Source organism: Phascolarctos cinereus, unplaced genomic scaffold, assembly GCF_003287225.1.
Source record: "Phascolarctos cinereus isolate Bilbo 61053 unplaced genomic scaffold, phaCin_HiC Scaffold_4;HRSCAF=312, whole genome shotgun sequence".
NCBI lineage: Eukaryota > Metazoa > Chordata > Mammalia > Diprotodontia > Phascolarctidae > Phascolarctos > Phascolarctos cinereus.
In genome coordinates this window covers 671,587,784-671,606,765 of record NW_027555847.1, presented here as the reverse complement: position 1 = coordinate 671,606,765, position 18,982 = coordinate 671,587,784, and the positions used below count along the sequence as shown (strand labels likewise).

The 18,982-nt window shown below is 38.6% G+C and overlaps 1 protein-coding gene across 4 annotated transcripts in view; it reads left to right on the top strand.

Annotated features, from left to right (window-relative positions):
• HAUS8 (HAUS augmin like complex subunit 8) overlaps window positions 1-18,982 on the top strand; it is a 38,940-nt gene that overhangs the window by 2,335 nt on the left and 17,623 nt on the right. For 3 of the 4 annotated variants that reach the window (XM_020969259.2, XM_078154064.1, XM_020969256.2), the window contains exons 3-10: window positions 3,891-3,946; window positions 5,013-5,103; window positions 7,661-7,774; window positions 7,872-7,957; window positions 14,931-14,996; window positions 16,719-16,877; window positions 17,325-17,466; window positions 18,525-18,666. In XM_020969259.2, the coding sequence (XP_020824918.1) occupies window positions 3,891-3,946; window positions 5,013-5,103; window positions 7,661-7,774; window positions 7,872-7,957; window positions 14,931-14,996; window positions 16,719-16,877; window positions 17,325-17,466; window positions 18,525-18,666 (856 nt within the window). The remainder of the gene's footprint in view (window positions 1-3,890; window positions 3,947-5,012; window positions 5,104-7,660; window positions 7,775-7,871; window positions 7,958-14,930; window positions 14,997-16,718; window positions 16,878-17,324; window positions 17,467-18,524; window positions 18,667-18,982) is intronic. The other variant, XM_020969258.2, reaches the window with a different exon arrangement.

Here is an 18,982-nt window from a genome sequence, read left to right as displayed (position 1 = left end):
CTGTATGTCCCATAGGCATCTCAAACTCAACATGTCCAAAACAGAACTCATTGTCTTTCCGCCTACACCTTTCCTTTCCCCCAAACTTTACTGCTACTGTCGAAGGGATTGCCATCCTCTCAGTCATTTAGGCCCACAGTGTTATCCTTGCTTCCTCTCAGTTTTACTATACTTCCAATCTTTTAAGAAATCTTATAATTTCTGCTTTTACAACATCACTTGTATGTATCCTTATCTTTCCTTTGACACAGCCACAACTCTAGTTCAGGCACTCATTTCTTCACTGACCTATTGCATTAACTTTCTAACTGGCCTTCAAGCCTCTCCAGGCTCCAATTTATCCCCCTGTTGGCTACCAAGATGATTTTTTTAAGTGTAGTTCTGATCACGTCAGCCTCCCCTGCTCAGAAAGCTCTAGTAGCTCCCCATGACTCCCTAGATGATATATAAAGTCGTTTGGCATTTAAAACCCGCTTTCTAACTTTCCAGTCTTCTAAAACCTGACTCTGTTCTTTACAGTGTACAATCTGGTTACGCTCACCTGTGTGCTGTTCCTTACACAGGATACCTCTTGTCTCTTTGCTTTTCCACTAACTATCCCCATGCCTGGAATGTTCTTCCCCTTCCCCTGCCTTTCTTAATTTTTCTGGCTTTCTTCAAACTCAACTCAAATCTCACCTTCTGCAGGAACCTTTTCCAGGTGCACCCTTCCCCTCTCCCCCCCCCCCAAGCTGCTAGCACCTGGCTGTTGACCATTCTTTGGACACTCAATCTTGTCAGTGTTCTTAAAATATGGCAATCAGAACTGAACATAATGCTCCAGATATCTTGACCACAGCAGAGTACAGAGGTATGATTTTTGTAGTGCTGGGCACTAAACATCTTTTAAAAAATATAATATTTTATGTTTTCCCCAATTACATATTAAAACAATTTTTAAAACTTTTTTTTGAAAGTTTAGAGTTCCAAATTCTATTCCTCCCTCCCTTCCCTCCCCTCTCCCTGAGATGGTAAGCAATCCAATATAGGTTGTATATGTACAATCATATAAAAAACATTCCCATATCATTTTGTTCAAGAAGATGCAAATTAGAAAAAAGAAAGTGAAAAATAGCTTGCTTTGGTCTGTATTCAGATAGTATCAGTTTTTTCTCTGGAGGCGGATGGCATGCTTCCTTATGAGTCCTTTCAGACTGCCTTGGATCATTGTATTGCTGAGAATAGCTAAGTCATTGGAATTTTCTCATCATACAGTATTGCTGTAACTATGTACAGCATTTTCCTGGTTCTGCTCACTTCATTTTGTATCAATTCACATAAGTCTTTCTAGGCTTTTCTGAAATCATCCTGCTTCTCACTAAACATCTCTTAATGCTGCCTAAGATTCCATTAGTTTTTTGACCTGTCACAATGTTGACTCTTATTGGACTGATAATCAATTAAAATCCCCTGATGAATTATTCATCTTGAGTTAAACTGTTGTCTACCCTAGCCTCACCTATCCTGTACTTGTGAAGTTGTTTTTTTGAACCTGGGTAAAAATTTACATTTATCCCTATTAAATTGGACCCAATGTTCTAGCCTATAAGAACTTTCAGTCCTGTCATTTAGTATGTTAACTATGCCTTTCACATTTGTGTCATGCAAATTTGATAATCATATATCATCTTTGATGTCATCTAGATTATTGTAGAAAATATTAAAACAGTTCCTGGCTAAGCACACCTGCGACATTAACTAGAGATCTCTTTCTGAGCTTATGTTGAACCCTTAATGACTACTCTTTGGGTCTGAGGTTAGTAGCCTGTGAGATTTTGTCAGATGCTTTTTTGAAATCTGTGTAAAGTGTCTATGGCATCCTCCTGATTTAGTGTTTGGTAACTGTGGAAAAAGGAAATGTCACTAGCCGGGCATAACCTGCTTCTGATAAAACATGTGGGCATTGTGAGCACCACTTTTTCTAGATGGTCACTAACCATCCCTTTAACAATACATTCTAGAATTTTGCCAGGTTTTGAAGTCAAGCTCACTGGTCTTGTAGTTTACAGACTATTCCCAGTTAGGGAAATTAGAACAAATTTGCCCTTCTTCATCTTGTGATGCCTATATTATTCACGATCTTTCATAGGTCCATTAGAGACATAATAATCATATTTGCCAATACTTTGAATTACTTATTCATGGAATCTAAGGACTTGAAGTCATCAAGGTAGCAGTTCCTTTATTACTTCTCCCTTTTTAATCAACTGTTTGGTTTTTGAGTAAGGCCCAGATCATTACTGCAGTCATGGGTCTCATTCTACTAATTCTATGGAGAACAAATTTGCCTCCCTGCATTAATATCTTTAATTATTGTTTCTTACTCATACTTTATACATTTATGTATAGCCATCTGAAGCCATAGGCTTTATTATTTGCTCTTTTCTTGGATTTTTTTTCTCCTATGAGTTTTATTGTGTGGTTAGTTTGTTTATTTGCTCTTCCTGTATTTTAGAAACTTGAAAAATATATTTTCCAGTTTAAAAAATATACATAGACAACTTTTCTCATCTTTTTAGTTTTATTTCCTTTATGTTAGATTTGTAAGAGTCCAGGAAAACATATTATTACCAGCTTTTGTTAGTTGCACTCCATCCTTTGCCCAGAAATCTATCATTTTCTATATTTTATTCTGTGGTCTAGAAGTCCAAATCTCTTTCTCAGATACTTCCTCCTCCTCCTTCTTCTTCTTTTTTGGTAAGGAAAACACCCTTTATTTTAATATTTTTTCCTCAATTACATGTAAAAACAGTTTTAACAGTCTTTTTTCAAATTTTGAGTTCCAAATTCTCTCTCTCTCTCCCTCTCTTCCCCCCTCATTGTGAAGACAAGCAATTTGATATAGGTTATACATCTGTAGTCATGCATTTTCATGTAAATCATGTTGTGAAAGAAAACACAGGCCAAAAAAAAAAAAATAAAAAGTATGCTATGATCTGCATTCAGACTCCATCAATTCTTTCTCTGGAGATGAAAAGCATTTTTCATCATATCCTTCAGAATTGTCTTGGATCGTTGTATTGCTGAGAGTACTTAAGTTATTCACAGTGGTCATCATGTAATATTGTTATTACTATATACAATGTTCTCCAGGTTTTGTTCACTTCATTTTACATTAGTTCATGTAAGCTCTTTCAGGTTTTTCTGAGAGCATCCTGCTTGTCATTTCTTGTAGCACAATAGTATTCCATCACAATCATGTACAACAACTTATTCAGTCATTTCCCAATTGATAACACCTCTGATACCATCTTCTTAAGAAACAGTTCATTTCCCAAAGCTGCCTTTCTCTTTGGAAGTCTTTATCTTCCACTGGCTACAGGGATAAAAATACGTGGGTAACCGTTAAGCTTTATTTATTCAAAAAATTATTAGCAAATCACATTTGTTTGGCATTTTAAGGCTTGCAAAGATTTTTCGTCACAGCAACTCAATGCAAGTAGGTTTATTCCCATTTTACAGGTGAGGAAACTGAGACTGAGAGATTTCAACACCTAGTAAGTGTTAGACGTAGGTTTTGAAACTGAGTTTTCTAGACTCCAGGGCCAGCATTGTATGCATTATGCCACATACATTACCTATTTCTTAGTAAATGTTTGATGATACTAAAGTAAGTTTCTGATAAAAATATAAGAGAGCTATTATTCTGGAGAAAGACAACTAGCAGAATAGCTGAGTGTCTGAAGACGTTGTAGGGTAATTTGGAGTTGGAGGAGGAGGATAGGGCAAATTCAAGAATTGCTGTTTTAGTAGGATGAATTTTTTTTTCTAGAAGTAAAAAAATTATAATCCAGTAGGAAGTGCCATAGATGGAAGTATTTTGAACATCACAATATCCTTTGTCTCCACAGCTGGAAGAATAGTAGAGTCTCGGTATTTGCAGTGTGAGAAGAAAAAAGTTGTTAAGGTGATAACATTATTTATTTCTGTAATTCTTGTTCACAATGTTACTATAGATATCCTGGTAGCAGATTCTGTGGAATGAACTCTAATTAATGGGAATTTCAACATTGACTTTATCTTGAAATGAGATCTAAAAGGAAGTTAAAGGGAGGCAATTTGATTTGACATAAGATTTGATTTGATTTGATATAAGAGTACTTCCTAACATAGCTGTCTGAGAATGGACTCAGTCGCTTTGTGGGGAAGTATGTTCCCTGTCATTTGAAGTGTTTAAATAGAATCAGAGAAGACATTTACTTTTTAAGCAGGAGTTTGAACTATGAGCCATCTAACTCTGAGATTGTGTTATTCTAACTAAGAGAACCTTACATTTTCTACCAAATTTCATGATTTACTTAAATGTTTTTAATGTCCATTGTAATAGTTAACCCTTTTATAGCTTCTTAAAAGAGACAGACTTAATTTTTAATCTCTTAGTTTACTTCCCAACTGGTCTTATATTGAAATAGGTAGGTCCACCTTGTATTGATAGTTAGAGTAGGATTCTACTTATGAAATTTTGGAATTAAACCTTTGTGTGGAGATAGTTTTAGTTCTTTTATTTTTTTAAAACAGAACATTGAAATTAAGTATTGAAATGGGAGTGGCTAAGGGAACAAGTCAGATTTTATCAGAGATATCAATCAAATGCAACAATTAGAATTTTGGAAAAGAATCTTTGTTGCTATGAAAATATTTTCATTATTTTAAACTGTTCAAAGGACATTATATTACTTTAGATTAAATTAATTCAATTGGTAATAGCAGTGCTTTATATCGTCCTTGTTTTAAGGTCTTCACATGAAGCTCTAGAAGGGCTATATGTGGATTGGTCACTGTTTTAGAGGATTCAGTGTATCAGGATTAAATTTGAGAATGACTTGCATATACTAAGTAATCAATAAATGTTTAAATAAATGAAAAAAAATTGGTTCAGCAAGAAGAGAAAAAGATAACTCCATTAATATAGTACTGTACTTTAAGGATGGTACCTTAGCAACTTCTAAATCTTCTTTTTTTCTTATTGACAGGCACTTGCATCTGATACTTCAATCAACAGTTCTAATGGGAAACAGACCGAAAGTGGAAAAAAATCTGCTGTATCTCAGAAGGGTAGCACAGGTAGTTTATAACATTGGGGGGAAATTTGTAAGTCACCCAGTGGTGCCAAGTAAAATTCCTAAATTCATATTTTAAGCTCTAAATAAGTTTGGGTGGCAGATTTTGCTTTCCAATACAAGTCTAAGCACTGTTGCTTTTGTGGCCCCTCCTTTTCCCACAAACCCCGAACACATCCTTGTTTCTTTTCATCTCTGTTCATTCTTCCTCATTCAAGCCATGATACTGCCCACTTCCAAGCCTCCCTTACCCCTAAATGCCTTCTTTCCTATCTTCTGCCAAGTTGAATCCTAACCATCTTTATACCTCTTCTATTAAACTTTTTTTTTTGCAACTAATTTAGCTCATGCCAAACCCATCTCCTTAAATTCTTAATGCACTTAGTACATACTTTGTTCTCTATGTATACTAGTTTTCTGTCCAGCTATTATTGTAAGCTCCTAAAGGGCAGGAACTATGCATGCCTTTTCTCCGTTTATTAGACTTTGCAGTTTACTGCTATGTTTTGTTTCTGAGATCCTGTGCCTCCTCATTGGAAGTGTGTGTGTGTGGCAGGGCGACACTCAGCATTAATTCAGGAAGGTTACCCAACTGTTTCCTTTTAAGCTTAGGTTGATATCACTAAATTGAACCCATAAATACTCTTAAGCCATCGCCAAGTTCTTTGAAGGTGGTGATACTATCATATTTCTTCATGTTGCCCCCAGCACAGAGAGCAATCAAATATTGATTAAAATAAGGCTTGGGTCTATAAGGCTTGGGTCTCTCCTTCCAGATATATCTTTCACCTGTCCTTCAAGGCTATCTGATGTTGTGCTGGAGCATAAGAGGAACTAAGGTGACAAGCAAGACTATATTTCAGTGACTTATGGTTTCTAAACTTCTGCAACTGAAGTTCATTAGTTAGAACTTCATATATTTTGGCAGTTTTTAAAAAGTAAGTATGATCCCAAATTTAAATCCCAAAATTAAATTTTAGTTTTAAAATCAGTGGGATGGTTTTTAATGCATTTGCTCACTAAAGGGACATTTAATAATTTTTGTTGTATTGAAATATGTCAAGAGCAGAAGAAGTTATAATTTTATTCAAACTTGTACTGTTTTTAAGACATGTTCTTTAAGTTATTTAAGAAATGTTTTGGGGTTTTTTTGGGTTTTTTTGGTGAGGCAATTGGGGCTAAGTGATTTCCCAGAGTCACACAGCTAGTAAGTGTTATCTGTGGCTGAATTTGAACTCAGGTCCTCCTGACTCCAAGGCTGGTACTCTATCCACTACACCACCTAGCTGCCCCAAGAAATGTTATTCTTAAAGCTCTTCTAAATTCAGTTAGGACAAAGTAAAATTGTTTAAAAGGTTAATAATTACTATGGTGGTTGTCTTTAGTTCAGATTCATGGTTCAGAAGAGCTGTTTCTTTGTGCTTTATGAATGTTTCATTCCAATATCCACTAAAATTGAAAGGAATAGTCCTCTAGGAAGCTTTCTGTAACCTTCACTCTACTATGATTGTTCTCCATGAACAGTGTCAGGGAGGCAAGTGATGTAGTGAAAAGATCTGGGCAACCTTTATGACCTTGGGCTTGTCACCTCTACACCTTATCTCCTATGAAGATGAGTGAGATTGGATTAGATGGTCTCCAAGGGCCCTTCCAACTCTTAAGCCTTATGAATCTATAAGGTAGAAGACCACAACCCATTTTAGGCAGGAGAAGTGAAATGAGAAGCTCAGTTGAGACTCTTAGTGTAGTGGGAAGAGGGCAAGACTTGGAGGTAGGAAGACCTGAGTTCAAGTGTTGTCTTATATAATAACTGTGGGATCCTGGGCAAGTTACTTCTTCTCTTTGTAATTCAGTTTCTTCATCTGTAAAAGAGGGGTATTAGACTAAGTCCCTATGAGAACTCAATGTCTCTATGAGAAAAGGTGCAGAGATGAGAATATTTTCATAGATAAGACAGAAAGATTGCTCTTGAGGAGCTTACTGCCTAGGAATTACTCATCTGACCCACTAGTACACATTCAGGCATTTTCCACATGTCTTTAATGTGTGGTTTTCCAAAATTAAAACAGTATTGAGTGAAAATCAGTATGGTCAAGATGACAGAAGGGAAAAGGGAAATGAAAATGAGATTGATAAGGGGCGACTTCCAGAGAACATTTTAGCTAAATGGGAAGGCAGGAACTACATGCAGTAAAGGATAAAAATAGAATGAGGGGAGCAAAAATTGATTGCATATGAAAACTGAAGAGATATATTAGAAATTCCTAAATCTTAGAGAACTTCCCTCAAACTAAATAATATAAAGGGGTCATGGTAGTATTGGGTTTTCATTGGTTTAGTTGCAATTTTTCAGAAAATTTCTGTTCCACTTGAAAATCTAAAAGACCATTGCTGAGAATTTTACTAGGCCAAATAGGTATTTACTAAGTCCAAGAATGTAGGAAAAACTGAGGTTGTGTTTTTGTGGGCAGTTTTGCATGTTTATTTTGAATAAAGTTACATTAGAATTTCTTACCTAAATGAAGTTTCTCCTCATTGACATTTTGTGAGCTAACTTTCAGGTATTTCTGCTGGATCATTAGATACTAATCAAATTGAAAAGGATGATCTACAATCAACTCTGTTAGAAGGGCATAGAGCTGCACCTCCTGATCTGGATCTTTCTGCTATTAATGGTCAGTCATTCTCTTCAGAGCTACTTTATTGCCTTAGTTTGGAATAAAATATGCATTCTCTACATTTTGTTAAAATACTGTTCTTTCTTTGATTTAGATAAAAGTATCAAGAAAAGGACTCCACAGTTAACCAGTAAAACTAATACAGCACAAAATTCCAAAACACCAAAAAAACACAACACAGTAAGTGTTTTGAAGAAAAAAATTCTCTAAGGGAGAGGGTCTTAACATTGGGTCCGAATTTGGATGGGGAAAAAATTCAATCCTTATTTTCTGTGTTCTTTGACTGAACTTTAGCATTTCCTTAAACACAGCAAAAAAGATGAATGATGAGTTAAGATATTCTGAGAAAAATCTGTAGACTTCACCAGATTGCTAAAATTATTCAAGACACAAAAAAGGTTTCAAACCCCTGCTATACTGCTATGAGGAGATCAAGTATTTTTGTCACTAATTCAACAAACATTCGAGTATCAATGTGTATTTAGGACTATGCTGGACACTGAATAACATAAGAAAATTACTCATGTACTCAAAGAATTGCGAAGACGTACATGTGAAAGAGAACATTTAGGACAGAGTTCAAGATGCAGTGTTATCCCAGTGAGCTGTGTGGCTACAAAACATGAAGCACTCTGAACACAAGGTAACCCATGGGACGACTGAGAGCAGAATGGCTGGTGCAGTTTGGCCATAGCACGGAAGGAACCAGAACCTGCCCTTTGTAGCAAAGACATTAGAGCAGAAACACAGTGGTTAGAGGCGCTGAGGTTATTAGCCCTTAGATATTCAGTGAAATCAGGTGAAGACCTTCAGCCAATTAAATGAACCCTCCAATGCAGTGGGAAACCTTTGACTGAACACTGTGCTAAGGGCTGAGGATACAGACAGAATTGAGGACTTCCTTTCTCATAAGGAAGTCACATTCCAGAGGGACAGACAGTATATAAAGCAGGGCTTGTGTCTGGCCCATGTTAGTACCTGCCACTGGGTTCTGGCAGGGGAAGGGCCCAGTACGCACTGAGGCCTCTAAGGAGGGCTCACAGACTGGCAGAGGTATGCAAAGTCATCAGCCTCACTCTGTCCTCTAGAGTCATTGGAGTCCAGTGACAAGACATAGGTCAGACTGGTGACAGCCCCTGATGCATTGGGAGACCTTGGCCTTTTTAAGCTAAGGTCTTCCCCGATTCCAGTTTTTGTCTGCGGCAACACCCATTCGGTAATTAAAGACTAGATAAGAATGGAGGCAAAGTGTGGCCTAGTTTACCTTCACAGAATAATCAGTCTGGGAGGGGAAGACCCTCAGAGTTTCTGGCCAGAACAAAAACAATTGCTATTTACACTCACTTTCCTTAGATGAGTGACTGTAAATAGTACAGGGATTAGAGACAGGAGATACCTAATGGGGAAGGAGAAGTAGGACTCGAGGACTGTGAAGGGTCAGCAGGGTTTTTACAGGGAGCAAGGATAGGTGTTTCATTTTCACCTTTAAGTAATAAGAATATCTGTTATTTATGTGGTACCTAAGACTTACAAAGCATCTTACCCGTGTGGTGTTGTTTGGTCCTCCCAGTAACCCTGAAAGACAGCAGCTTCAGTGACGTCTGTTTTGTATTTGAAGAAGCTGAGGCTGAGAGGTGAGGTGACTTGCCCCAGGTCATATCTCATAAGTGGCAAAGTTGGGGCTTGAGCCCCAGTCCTGCAGTGTTCTTCCCACTGAAAACTGCTACCTGATCTAGTGGGAGGAATATTAAAATTATAAAACTGGGGATTTAAAAATAGATTAGATTAGAATTGGTACAGCCCCATTTATTTCCAAATGTTCAAATATTTGTGTAAGAAGAATTCAGATTAATCAAGCTTAAGCAGAAAAACAAAAGAAGTTAAGAGTCCATGTTCCTATAGGGAAGACTCCTAAGAAATCTTGTGCCTAGACCAGGGGTGGGGAAACTGTAGCCTTCAGGCCACATGTGGCCTGAGGGCCGCAGGTCTTGTCCATCCGCGCCCTCCCCCCCATAATGTACAAATATATAAAATTCTTATGTCTTTATGCTTCTTCAAGGAGCCATGATTTCATCCATGAGGATACTCTACAAATACAGACTATAAACCCCTTCATACTGGAGTTGGTTTTATGAGTTGCTGTGTCCAAAAAAAATTCATAGTCTAGTGACCAGGCTTCTGGAAAAGGTCCTCTTTAAACCTAACTAGGTTAATTTTTGGACAGTAGGTGACCTGTTCCTCCCCAGGTCTGTACTTGAGTTTTCCTAGCTTTGCTGGACCTGGCAGAATTTGCCCTTTACTAATATGTCTTTGGATATGTCAGCATCATTGCCACCTTTGTCAAAGTGGAAGATACTTGCTGTATCTAAAAAATCTAGAGGCTAAAGCCAAGCCCAGCAGTTTTATTTTGGTCAGAAATAAAAATAACAGCATCTTGAGCTTTGTGATCCAATACTTTAATTACAAAATCCAGGGACTCTTGAGTAGTCATCATCTCCCTCATTTTTTTCCTTTCTCCTCTTGTCTGCATGTCAGCAACAACAGTTTGTAGACAAGGCGTGAAAAGGCATAAATGGTTTTAAGACAAAAATAGCTGACTCCAATTTTGCCAACTTAATGTTTAAAAAAAGATCTACTTTTCCTGACCCAAGTGCTGTATTCGGGATTATGTAGGAATTGTATTAGGGAAATATGTAATTTAAGAAGTGAAATCTATACTTAGTTCATGCCTATAGTTTAAATGTTTATAAGCATAAATTCTCATGCTATCAAATAGGTAGAAATAGCTTCCATAAAGCAAATACATTATTTAAAGAATTGCTGAACTTTTTAAGAAATAATTTTCAAGGGGCAGCTAGGTGGCGCAGTAGATAGAGCACCGGCCCTGAAGTCAGGAGGACCTGAGTTCAAATCCAGCCTCAGACCAAACACTTGACACTTACTAGCTTTGTGACCCTGGACTAGTCACATAACCCCAATTGCCTAAAAAAAAAATAATAATAATTTTCAAATTATTTGTTTGAGTTTGACTACCAGTTTCTCAGACAGATACAATTATATTTGGTGCCCTATAGTAATGCATTTAGCCCATGATTTCCATGTTCATACTTGTCTCCCCAAACGAGTAAATTCAACCCTCAAGCCCTGCAAAACATTAGGCAAGCTGTTTCCCTTAGTCAGGATTCCTGACTCCAAACTACCACTCAGAGACTTACACGTTTTATTTAAAGCAAACATTGATGTTGTTATTAGGGAGAGAGAGAACTAGGGGAAAAGGAATGGAACTTAGTTCTTATTTTCTGTTTCATAGAATCTCAGTCCCATTGGATTCATCTCGCCCAGCCATCTTGATATCTCATTCTGTCATGGCTCTTGACTTATTGGTGCTTTTCTTTAATCTGTGGGGTGGTAGCTGTCATTCTTTCTCCTTGAACCAGGCTTCCACAAGTCAGACTGTGTATGTCTAGGGAATACATTCAACATGTATCACTGTCTTGCACTGAATTGCTGTTATAGGATAGCTTGGGGATTTTCATAATCCTTCCAAGTGTGTTAGCCAATTTAGGTGGGCCACAGTGGAATCTCTTGGATCCTTCAGGGTTGATAGGGTGCTTTTGACATAGAATCATTGTTCTGATGGTTGAGCTATTTCGACTTAGTCTTTTCCAGCAGGTATTTTTTAGAGAATCCCAGAGTTACCTGGTATATGCTTCCACAGAGGCAACATGGTGGAGTGGAAAGAATTCTGGGCTTGCAGTCAGGAGAGACCTGGATTCAGAGTCCTCCTCTGCTGCTTAATGTGTGGCCTTTGGTAAATTATTTAACATTTTTTTGAGACTCAGTTTCTCTGCCTTTAAAAATGAGGATAATAATGGCTATACTTTGATCACACATGGGATTGGTGTGAAAATCAAATGAGAAGATGTGTATCATGTACTATATAAATGACAGCTGTTATTTGTTATTGATACTAATTTCCCACTTACTTTCTTTTTATCTTCCCTAATAATAGTAATAGTAGCTTGCAATTATATAGTGCTTGAAGGTTTGCAAACCACTTTACATGCATTATCTCATTTGATCATCTTGACAACTATTTGAAGTAGATGCTATTGTAATCCCTGTTTACTGGTAAGAAGACTGAAGCTAGCTCTGAAAGGTAAATTGACTTGCCAAGGGTCACTCAGCTACTAAGTCTCATAGATAGAATTTTAATCCTATAGAAAGACCTATACTCAGAGAACTGAGTGGAGAAGCTGACACCACGGGATTGAGGACAATATGATTAGTTACATAACTGAGGCAAGGAGAACGGTGGTTGGAAGAATGGTATGGAGGGGCTAACAGCAGCCCTCCTTCCTTCCCTCCCATGACTAAGAAGTGTTCATTGTTTGAGTCCACCTGTAAATGGTGGCACAGGCTTCTTTGGACGGCAAACCAGACATCCCTAAAGGATAGCCTAGGCCCAACTCTCTTATGGCAAGCCACATTCCCCAAGGTTAGCAGCATTCCTTAAACCAAGAATAGAATAGTGATTAGCAAAGAAAAAAGGATTTCTGAATTTAACTCATTAATGGTGTGGTGCCATTTTTATTTTGGTAGAGACCATTGTATTCCATGTAGAATAAAAATTTGCTTTCTAATAATTTAGAACTACTGGGAAAAGAAAAGTTCCTTGAGGTCGGAGATTTTTTCTTTTTTATTCTTCAAGGAAGGCCCCTGGCTCTGCACTCATCTCTTCTCTTGCCTCTCTATCAGCCCATCTTCTGTCCTACAGTTCTTTGATGACTTCTGAATTCCTCATTGTTTATGTGGTTTTTTAAAGTTTTTTTGATTAATTTATTTTGATTGATCAACAATCACTTCCATAAGCTTTTGAGTTTTAAATTTTTCTCCCCCTCCCTCCCTCCCTCAGACAGACCCTGGGACCCTGCTATGCTTCAAAAACCCTGGATGGCCTTCCTTGAAGAATTTATAGAAGGACATAGACAACAGGTACACAGAATAGGGAGGCATAGAGGCATCACAGTCTGTATTGTTGGAGGGAACTTGCAGATCAATGAGATCACAGATCCAGATCCGTCTGACTGTCATACATATGGCAGCTAAGCAGGCTGTCTGAATGCTAAAGAAATGCTGTTGACTCTATAAAAAATTCTAGAAAATGGTACTTCACAGAACAAGAACTAAGCACCCACAAAGCCAGGGTAACAATAAGTTAGTTTAGCACTGTATGTGGTAGAATCTGGTGCTTTTGTTTCACCACTGGGAAGCAAACAAGGGTTTCCCTCCAGGCAGTGAGGCAAGGGATAGGCAAATCGATATATTATCTAGAATTGCATTCTGTTAATAGATGGAGAACAGGGATTCTCTGGTGAAAGAAGGTAGGCCGGGGAAAGGATGCAGAAGTGAGGGCAGAGATTTGTTCTGTATTCCCCAAAACCCCAAAAAAAAAACCATTCCCCCTACTTTGGGGTCTTAGCTTTACTGAGGAAGCTGAGATCCTATTTATTGGTAAATGTGTGTTTTACTCATCAGTTGATCGTGCTTAGAACTCTGTGCCTTAGTTTTCCTTATTTGAACTGTTACAGTATCATTCTTTGTTTTTATGTTGAATCATTGTGGATATTCTTTCCCTGTGTCTGCTTTCGCTTTGCGTCAGTTCATGTAAGCCTTCTCATGTTTCTCATCACTTATAGTGTAGGATTTTCCATAACATTTATGTACCACAATTTATTTAGCCATTTTCCAATCAGTGGGTATCTGCTTTCTTTGCAGTTTTTTACTACTACAAAAAATGTTGCTGTAAATCTTTTGATGTGTATGGGACCTTTTTGTCACTGACTTCTTTGGGGAATATGCCTTGCTATAGAATATGCACTTTCTGCGCATAATTCCAAATTGCTTTCCAGATTGGTCGTATCTGTTCACAGCTCCATCAGCAATGCATTGATGTGCCTGTCTTTCCATAACCTCTTTAGCGCTGACTGTTCCCATTTTTTGGTCATCATTGCCAGTTTGCTCAGTGTGAGGTCAGGGTTGTTTTGATTTGCATTTCTATTAATAGTTATGTGGAACAGTATTTATAGGGTTAATAGTTTACAGATCTCTTTTGGGAATTCTCCTGGCCTTTATCCTTTGACTTCTCTCTTGGGGAGCCTCTTATACATAGGCTCTTAATGTTTAATGGAATTCGGCTGTGCTCAAACACTTTAGTTGGATGATCAGTTACATGTGTTAGAGCAGGGGTCAGCAAACTATGGCCTATGGACCAAATCTGGCTGCCACCTGGTTTTTGCATTTCAAAATTCCATTTTATTGTATTTAAAATTGTAAAGACCATCCATAGCTTGTGTACAAAAACAGGCGGAGGGGGGCCAGATTTACTGAGCCCTGCTTACAGCATATAGATCTTTCATACAGATCTGGGACAAAGAGAAAGTGCAAAGGGGACATTGCCCCCCTAACTGCAGCCTTTGCTGAGCTCATTTTTCATAGTCCTTTGCTACTTATTTTTTCCTCTCCATTCTCCTACTTTCCCCATTGCTCCAGTGACAGTCTCCTTATTACTTCTTCATTCCAGGGACTTTGAACAGGCTGGAAATATTTAGGTCCAAAGAGTACCCAGCACGTATCAGATCCAAATGTTTTCCTAAGCAGGGGAAGCTTCATGTCGGGGATCAAGCCTGGAAGATTCATTTACCCGGGGTGGGGGGGGTAGCCTCAGGTGCAGTTGTATACTTAATCTGAGACTTCTTTCCTAGTTTGTAAGATTTCCAGGGGGGTACTGAGTAATTTTTTTTTCTTAAAGGGGGTGGTAGGCCAAATAAGTTTGGGAACTTTTGATTTACACCCTTTGTAACAATGGCCCAGAGCAGAGACAAAGAGCAAAGAGGGAAGATTATAGGATTTAGAATTAGAAGGGACTTGAGAGATTATCTAGACCACCTCCTTCATTTTGCAGATGAGGGAACTGAGGCCCAGAAGAGAAGAGGTCTGGTAACCTTAAAGGAGATGAGGACAGTTTATAATCCTACAAATCAGTATATTTTTGAATGTTGAGTAGCAATGTCCAATCCTGAGAGGATTCTTATGTGCATAAACTAATTTGGAATCAAACACACATCATGGATTTTTTATGCTTGTTTTTTAGGTTTCACCAGAAGATATAAAAATGATGGAGTCACAGACATTACTTCTAACACTTCTGGCGGTGAAGGTAAAAATGAAAGACAGTCAAATGTATTTATAGAACAAAGAATGAATGAAAAGCATGAAGTGCTTTCTCTGTGCAGAGCGCTGTGCTAAGCAAGACAGTTCCTGCTCTCTATATCTTATATTCTAATAGAAGGAGACAGTATACTTCAACTGGTAGTCAAATGGAAAAGTTCCTTGGTCCTGACAGTACAGTGGCAAACCAGATGATAATGCATCTTCTTTAATATCATTGTAAAACCATACCGACATCTTCTGTAGAACCATGTAACAGTACCAAGGACGTTTGAGGTGAGAGATATCTTTGCAGGGTCTTCAGTGTCATTGTTGGGGTAGCAAGGGCTGCAGCTCCTGCAGAAGCAATTGCCAGGTCACCTCCAGAGTTGATTCCCTTGTTGGTTGTCTGGTCTGGGCTAGAAACAAGTCTCTGGGTGGTGCTGCTGCTATCTGTGAGGCGTACTGGGCTAAGGGTCTTGAGCTGTGCCTCTGATAGGAGATGGTCAAGGTGGTGGTGTTTTTTAATAGTATTTTATTTTTTCCAATTACATGTAAAGACAATTTTTAACATTCATTTTTTATGAAATTCAGAGTTCCAAATTTTCTCTCTCCCTCGTTTCTCTCCCCACTCTGAGATGGCAAGCAATTTGACATAGGTTATGTATATGCAATCACGTAAAACATTTCCGTATTAGTCATGTTGTGAAAGAAGAAATAGTTTGCAAAAAAAAAAATTGGTTTGCAAAAGGAAGAAAGGTAGTGGTGGTTTAATTCACTCAGCATATCAGAACTCCTGTCTTTCTTAGGGTGACTTGCATGCCCCGTGAGTGGCAGTTGTGCTAGGGCTAGCCGGCCCCTTCTTCATGGGGGTTGATCCCCTGGATAAAGGCTCTGAGGACAAACCAAGTCTTGGGTCAGGGGACTGGTATTCCCAAGGCTTTTGTGTATACCTGCCTATCCATAGCAGTTCAGCAGTGTTGTTAGTGGTGGTGAGGATTGTGGAGAACGGCTTGTGGGTCCAACTTATAGTGGTTCAGGCTGAAATCAGGGCTGATGGTCTGGAGGGCATCATATGTCCCCAGGCTCTTGGGCTTTCTCCATGAGTTTAAGGGGAGGGAGTGTTGAGGTGATGGAGGTAGTTGGCCTCCCCTGGAACATCACCTCTTGTAGTAGAGTTTGAGGGAGTATAGTGTCAAGAATGGAGAACTGGCTCTATGGGTGGCCCCACACTCTGTCTCTGACACATGCCGGCTGTGACCCCAGGCAAGGCGCTGAGTCATATCCCAGGCAACACCGTAAGACTTAAGTTCCGACAAATTGCAGATCTCATAGGCTCATAGATTTAGAGTTAAAAAGAGCTAGAGAGACCAGTCCACTCATTTTATGGAGTGTAAGTGACTTACCCATTAGATTGTAAGCTCCTTAAGGGCAGGGACTATCTTTGTTTTTATTTGTATTTGTATCCAGTAGTCTATTAGCACAATGCCTAGCAGTTAGTAGGAGCTCACTAAATGTTTTTTGACTGACTTCCTTGCCTGAGGTCACACAGACTGTAACTGTCAGAGGTAGACTTTAAACCTAGGTCTTCTGTGTCCACATCCAGAGATGTGGATCCACTTCTGTGCTGCCTCTTCCTCAGTAGAGGGAATCCTTCAGCAGCAGCAGCTTTAAAGGAATATATTAGTAAAGAGTTAAGGTAAAGTTGCTGTAACTCTCTTGGATTTCACAGATGAAAAAACATCTTGCTGTAATGGAAGAAAAGGAAGAAAGAAATCTAATCATGTTATGTGAAGAAAAGGACAGACTGCAAAAAAAAGTGCAGGAATTGAAACGCAAGCTTCTATTTCATCAGAAAGAGCAAGACATGGTGGACGTCCTTGCTACTCAAGTTAGTCTAACCCTAACTTGTGCTATCCTAATGTTAAAGAATGTTCATTTTTAGGTGAAAAGAACAGGAAACTTTGGGGCTTTTCACTAAGTGGCAGCATTTATAATGGCGTACTAAACAATCCAAAGGTCTCATTTCATGTGCTAGATCATTTTCTGTTTACACACTTCTGCCTTCTGGCTCTGGTTAGTTAAAGTGCACACGTAATAGAGAGTTTTTAGGAAGAGGAAGTAGTGTGAAACCCCAGGAACCTGTCCCTTGTTTTGGTGCAAAAAACCATATTTACAGTGAATTTTCAAATCATTAAGACTTACCAGTAGTAGCAATTTTGCCCAAGTACAGTAATATAATGGTATGGTTGGTATTTTAGAGTGGCAGACTAGGAGATACTAGATTATCAATTATGATTTTTAGTTTATAGTAATGCCTTTTCTTTTTTCCTTGCAGAGTGAATTGCTTGCTCCCTTTGTGGCAGTGTCTGAGGGTTTTAAGAAGGATTATAAAACTTTTGCAACTGCACTGGACTCTACCAGGCATGAACTCCCTATGAAGTCCATTCACATGGAAGGAGATCAGGACCAGTTTTTAGGTTTGGATGTCATGGCCATTCTACTTAGTATATTGCAGAACCATTATGCAGATGTCTTCCGTGGAGGTTAACAAAAAAAACACTGGACTTGGAGTCAGGAGACCTATATTTTAATCCTGGTAGAGATATTTACTCTCTGTTTGACTATGTACAAGGCAGTCCATATCTCTGAACCTCAGCTGACTCATGTCCAAAATGGAGATAATACTATTCAGCAGGCAGCTAGGTAGTATAGTGGATAGAGCACTGGCTTGGAGAAGACCTGAGTTTAAGGGGAAAAAAAGAAGGCCTGCACTTCAAATCCAGCCTCAGATACTTGCTAAGCTGTGTGACTCTAGGCAAGTCACTTAACATCTGTTTGCCTCAGTTTCCTCAACTGTAAAATGGGGGTAATAACAGCACCTGTGTCACAGGGTTGTTGCGAGAATCAAATGAGACCATATTTGTAAAGCTCTTTTTTTTTTTGCCTAGGCAATGGGGTTAAGTGACTTGCCCAGGGTCACACAGCTAGTAAGTGTTATGTGTCTGAGGCCGGATTTGAACTCAGGTCCTTCTGAATCCAGGGCCAGTGCTCTATCCACTGTGCCACCTAGCTGCCCAAATTCTTTGTTGAGTTTTTTTTTGTTGTTTTGTTTTGTTTTGTTTTTTGGCAATTGGGGTTAAGTGACTTGCCCAGAGTCACACAGCTAGTAAGCGTCACGTGTTTGGTCCGAGGCCAGATTTGAACTCAGGTCCTCCTGACTCCAAGGCCGGTGCTCTATCCACTGCACCACCTAGCTGCCCCTTGTAAAGCTCTTAGTGTGGCACCTGGCACCTGGAACATAGTAGGTGCTTGCTAAATGCTTAGCCCCTTCCCCACCTTCTTTGAACTGTCAGCATAGTATGACTGTAGGGATAGCATTTTGTCTACTATAAAATGTGATACAAGGTCAAGTTGCTGTTATTTTTATTATAAGACTGAATCCTTGCTTCATTGATGAACCTTTTTTTAGACTTAAAAATATTCTGGAGATCTGATAACTAAAAGCAGGTTTTTAATGTTATTTTTCCTTTGTTAGATGAGCTACAACACCAGCTGTCTATCACACAAAATTTGTTGGCAGAAATTACAACTGACCACTTAGGAGATAATGCTAAAGTGTTTGATGTGTTGGGTGAATTTAAAGAAGTGGTACGGAAAAAGGATATAGAACTCAAAAGGTATGTCTTCCATAAGCTTGCTAAAAAATAGCATAACACTTTAATTGTCCAGAAATCAGACTTCTGTCAATTTTAAAGTGTGAGACACAACCGTGCTGGCAGAGTTAGTGGAAAAAAGGCCTTTTCCAAAGTGTGTTGAAAAGTATACGTCATTTACTTTAAGATACTTTCGAACCTGTTGACCTACATTGCTTTGTACACAATCATAAAAGGCTTGATAATCTGGTTTCTTACTCCATAACAGAACAGATTTTCAAGGTGTCTTCTGGAGACAGATACACAGATCAAATGAAATAAATGTAAAGTATATATAAAT